Source organism: Nicotiana attenuata, unplaced genomic scaffold, assembly GCF_001879085.1.
Source record: "Nicotiana attenuata strain UT unplaced genomic scaffold, NIATTr2, whole genome shotgun sequence".
NCBI lineage: Eukaryota > Viridiplantae > Streptophyta > Magnoliopsida > Solanales > Solanaceae > Nicotiana > Nicotiana attenuata.
This window is the reverse complement of record NW_017673827.1, coordinates 79,438-84,984: the sequence shown is the minus strand read 5'-3', so window position 1 is coordinate 84,984 and position 5,547 is coordinate 79,438. Positions and strand designations below refer to the sequence as shown.

At 37.0% G+C, this 5,547-nt stretch overlaps 1 protein-coding gene across 1 annotated transcript; it reads left to right on the top strand.

Annotated features, from left to right (window-relative positions):
• The first annotated feature begins 491 nt into the window (after window positions 1-491).
• Window positions 492-5,213, top strand: LOC109217391 (ATP sulfurylase 2). Its single transcript, XM_019381630.1, has 5 exons — window positions 492-1,303; window positions 2,694-3,099; window positions 3,192-3,452; window positions 3,997-4,083; window positions 4,823-5,213. The coding sequence occupies exons 1-5, from the start codon at window positions 732-734 to the stop codon at window positions 4,961-4,963; spliced, it is 1,467 nt and encodes a 488-aa protein (XP_019237175.1). The 5' UTR covers window positions 492-731; the 3' UTR covers window positions 4,964-5,213.
• The last annotated feature ends 334 nt before the right edge of the window (window positions 5,214-5,547 follow it).

Below are 5,547 nucleotides of genomic sequence, written 5' to 3'. Positions count from 1 at the left end.
TGCATGTTGCCGGTGCTATCTGAAAAACATAGAGCTGAAAAAGGAACTTTATCTTAAATATGTGACCATATTTAAATTGGGCGGGCGGGTTAAATTATCTTAAATAGGCGACCATATTTAAATTGGAAGAAAAAGAAATCCACATAGGCGCCATGTAGGAAAACAAAGGTGGGACATGGGGATTTAATAGATGAGGGGCAAATATGATCCGAAAGTATAACTGTAAGGATAAATATATCAAAAAGTATAATGAAGGGCAATCGTAACCCTTTTTGAAAAGTGCATGAACAAATATGATACTATTAAAGTATAACGGTAAGGATACATATATCAAAAAAAAAAAAAAAATATAAGGGAATGCACCAAGTGACCAAGGTGCTAGTTTCAACCACTCTCTGTCATCAGTCCACATCAAGCCAAAGATTTAAAGAAAGAAGAAAATTACAAAAAAAGAAAAAGAATAACGCAAAGAATAAGCTTTTTGAAGGACTACAGTCTATCAGCACCAAAGCCAAAAGGCAAATTGTGGTCCGTAGGCATTGTCCAAAAGTGCATACCATCTCTATATTCCAATTCCCATTCCCCCCTGTAAAAATCATGTCCACTGAATCTTTAATCACAACCACAACCTCTGCAATTCTCTTGGATCTCTAACACCATTTGCATTTTCCTCTAACAACAAACGCCAACTTACCATTTTCCCAAGAACCCAACAACTCCCCATTTTCAAAATGTCTCTAGCTATTAGACTACACGTTACTAGTACTACCATTTTCCACTATTGTAATAACACTAGCAAGAAAAACCCTTTTAGTCACAATTGCACCAAATTTAAAGCCAACCCCATTTACCATTTTGACAAATTATCTCACCTTATGTTTTCCCACAGAAAAAAGATGAGTTCTTTAACTTCTTCAAGAGGGTCTTGTGGGATGAGTGTGAAGAGTTCTTTGATTGAACCAGATGGGGGTTCTTTAGTGGATCTTGTGGTGCCTGAGAATCAAAGGGTTGCAAAAATTGCAGAGGCCGAAACTATGGCAAAAGTGAAGCTGACAAAGATTGATCTTGAATGGGTTCATGTGATTAGTGAAGGTTGGGCTAGTCCTCTTAAAGGGTTTATGAGAGAGGATGAGTATTTGCAGAGCTTACATTTCAATTCCCTTAGAATGAAAGATGGGTCTATTGTTAATATGTCACTTCCTATTGTTTTGGCAATTGACGATGAAGATAAAGAGAAAATTGGTGCCTCCAGTGATGTTGCTTTAATTGGACCAAATGATGATTTAGTTGGCATTCTTAGAAGGTGAGGACTCTATATACATTTGTTGAAAAAAGATTGTTGTTTGGGGGGTTTTCTATTTAATTCTTCATTTCCCCCTTTTTGATGCCTGACATATCTGTTTGTTTTGCATTTGCTAAAGATTGAAAATTTCTCTGCTGAAAGATAATGCTACAATTGCCACTTCATATTTTGATTTTGTAGTTCAATTACTGCAAGATGACATCTTTATGTGCTTTTTCCTGCCCTGATAAAAACATGTTTTGTTATACAATTGCTTTGTTTTTGTGCTTTAAGGGCTTCCAGAAGTGTTTATAGAAGTCTCGGCTTCTTCATTCTTTTATATGTTCAAATTCGTTCACATTGTGTTAGAGCCAACCTTTATGTAAGCTCTCGTTAGGAGGGTGTTGAGTTACATAATTACTCTGCATACGTTGTGTAAGAGTTTTCGACAAAGGGTTATAAAAAGGTCTTGTGTTGCTTCATCATTGCAATAATGTTTTATGTTGCATACACTCTGTTTTGTGTAACTCAATCCGCCAAGATTTAGACAAAGATGAATAGAGATGAAAAGAAATCACTTGACTTTTTGTGCCTCTGCTAGATCCGAATCCTGGTTTCACATGGTCCACTCCAACTTTATCGACTGCTAAGATACACCCTTGAGTGCTAGACACTGAACTAGCTATTCTTAAAATGTCAAGCTAATTTGGTTGCTTCTTTGTAGTAAAGTATGAGTCTTCAACAATCTAGTCGTATTAGAATTGTATCATTAAGTTTCACATCTTTGCTCTAGTTTTATCGTTTTAGATTGCACTAACAATCTGACTGACGTAGTCTCAAAATGGACTTCCAGGTTTTGTAACGAAATGGCATGTCAAAATAAAAAAGAAAAAGTTAAACATTGATTGTACTTGAGTGACTTCAGGAACACCTAGACTTGAAATCATATTCACATGAATAATAGTTGAAACTCTTCTTTATAAAAGAGAGATAAAACATGAATGGCAGGAAAGAAGCGGGAAAAACATGTTTATGATATTGTTTGATGAATGTACAGACTCCACAGTATTTTAACTCCTCTCTGTGTAGTTATGTGGTCTTGTTGTTGGGGAGTGGGAATGGATCATTACTGGCAGTTGTTGCAGTATTCAACTTAGCCTACCATCGCTTAAGCACGAAACTTTTCTAGCAGTCGTCGCCCCATCCGAGTGGCCTAATGTAAAGAAATTGCCTCCAATTCTCTGCCAGTAACCCATGAATTTTTCTAGTGAACTCATATTTCATACATACAGGTATAAAAGTATCTGCACATTCGTAATTTTAGCGAGAATGTCTACTTTATGCTTGGTTGTTATAATCTATTTCTGCTCGGAGAAGAACTCTCTTGATTAAATATAATTTCTTTTGGCAGTATTGAGATCTACAAGCATAACAAAGAAGAAAGAATTGCAAGAACATGGGGAACTACAGCCCCAGGATTACCTTATGTTGAGGAGGTAATTACTTCTGCTGGAAATTGGCTCATTGGTGGAGATCTGGAAGTCATAAAGCCTATCAAATATAATGATGGTCTTGATCACTACAGGCTCTCTCCCCAACAACTCCGAGATGAATTTGATCGACGTGAGGCAGATGCAGTATTTGCTTTTCAGTTGAGAAATCCTGTCCATAATGGCCATGCTTTGCTTATGAATGATACACGGAGGAGACTTTTGGAAATGGGTTACAAGAATCCAATTCTTCTGCTCCATCCTTTAGGTGGTTTCACTAAGGCTGATGATGTGCCACTAGATGTCCGTATGGAACAACATAGCAAGGTTAACTTTCTCCATTTCCTTTATCTTTAATCTATTTGCTCGACCTCTAGGGTTTGAAGTGCTGTTACTTAATGAGAATTACACCTATATAGGTCCTAGAAGATGGAGTTCTTGATCCTGAGACTACTATTGTGGCCATATTTCCCTCACCAATGCATTATGCTGGACCTACTGAAGTACAGTGGCATGCAAAGGCACGGATAAATGCAGGTGCAAATTTCTACATTGTAGGTCGTGATCCTGCTGGTATGAGCCACCCAACAGAGAAGAGGGACTTGTATGATCCAGATCATGGAAAGAAAGTTCTAAGCATGGCCCCTGGTCTTGAGAAATTGAACATTCTGCCCTTCAGGGTAGGTTGCCAACCTCGCTTATTGCATTAACCTTTATAGTTTTTCTCAGAGATCACCTCTGCTAGCATATCTGGTACTCCCTCTGTCCCAATTTATGTGGCACCGTTTGTCTGGGAACATAGTTTAAGAAAGAAAAGAAGACTTTTGACACTTGTGGTTTAAAACAAGTATTAAACATTTGTGTGGCTTAAAATCATCTCCTTAAGTGCAAAATGACAATTCTAAAGTTAAAATGTTTCTAAATATGAAAATGTGACATTCTTTTTGGGACAGTCTAAAAAGGAAAGTGTGTCACATAAATTGGGACGGAGGGAGTAATTAGTATTAGCAGTGCTCATCTATTACCCGCATACGAGTGCCCCAATTCACATGGTGAAGTCAAGACAGATGCTATTGATGTTTCGTCTTAAGTTCAAAGCATCTTTCTCCTCTACTGCTTGTCATTATAATAAGCTTCAGCTTTTCCTGAACTCATCTCGATTTCTATAAATGTAAAGGCCCATAGTATCTTCTAAAACTTCAAATTTCATTTCATCTTTTGCAGGTGGCAGCATATGATACAGTCGATAAGAAGATGGCATTTTTCGACCCTTCACGTGCTAAAGAGTTTCTCTTTATTTCTGGTACCAAGGTCAGGACAAGATTATGGTGCCACGTCATTTTGGTGGTTCTTGTATTTCGATGAAACTCACCTAGAAGTTGGTTTAGACACTAGTTTGCTAGTTAATGTTATGAAAATCCTTCAGAATTTTAATTTTCTATGAGTTAAAATTTTGAGATGATATCTGTTCTGCATGTGAAAATACAAAGTCGGGTTTGGGATTTTCCATGGGGTAAAGCTCTACCTAGAAGTGGTTTAGACAATATTTTTCTAGTTCTTTGCGACTGAGAGAGAAAAAGATGTCAGGAAAAGAAGAACCCAACACTAATTATCTAGTTGTTTCTTATTAAACTGCTTTAACATATTGATATTCTTAAGAGTCACACTTGTGAAAAGGCATCTGATCTGCATGTGAAAATACAAACTCGGGCTTGGGCCTTCTTTTCGGGTAAAAAGCTGTTTGTATTACTGTTGGTGCACAATACTGAGATTACAAGCTTAAGGCCATGAAAACAGTTCTCTAATGATGAGAGTCAGAAGTTTTATTGAGGGAAAGAAGGAAGATTATCTGATAGTTAAGGCATAAAGTATTATCATATGATAATTAAAATTGAGATTTTTGCCTATCCTCCATTTGGCGTGCTACATTCTTCATTTGGTTGATAGAGTGTTCATCAGCTTGAATGTCATGCTTAGTACGTTTTTTCATTCTCTGCATGTTTTTTCACTGAGTGTGATGTTTACTTTCAATTGATGACCTCTTATGCAGATGCGAACTTATGCAAGAACGGGTGAGAATCCTCCAGATGGTTTCATGTGTCCTGGGGGATGGGAAGTATTGGTCAAATACTATGAGAGCTTGCAGGCTGAGGACGGCGTACAGAACTCCGCTGTTCTAACAGCTCGGTGATATTACTTTTAGAGTACAAGAAATTCGAGTTGTCTTTAGGTCTTGCGGATAATTCTTAAAGAACAAAGTTAATTTGAAAATTTGAAACGAGAGATAATTGATCGTGTCTCTTGTTCTTTAGTCTGGACAATCCAGTTGAGGCTATCAATTATCTTTTGCTGGTATTTCTCTGCTATTTGGGATTGATTTGTTATATTTTTTGTTAGAAGTACTGATCATTCATTCTAAAAAAGTTGTCTTGTAACTCTTCTATGCCAATCCTTTAACTTCTTTTCTTCAGGAAAAATGTAAAGCCAAATCCTGAATTTTGAGAACATAAAGCCAGACCAATTAAGAAGGGGGGGGGGGGGGGGGTACCTAACATCTGAAAGTCTTTAATAGCCCGTTTGGCCAAGCTGCAAAAATCAGCTTATTTTGAGAAGTGATTTTTTTCAAAAGTGCTTTTCTTAAAAGTACTTTTGGTGAGAAGCAGTTTGTGTTTGGCTAATTAGTTTGAAAAGCACTTCTGAGCAGCAATTAGTGTTTGGCCAAGCTTTAAAAAACTGATTCTAAGTGTATTTTTTTCAAAAGTGCTTCTCAAAAAA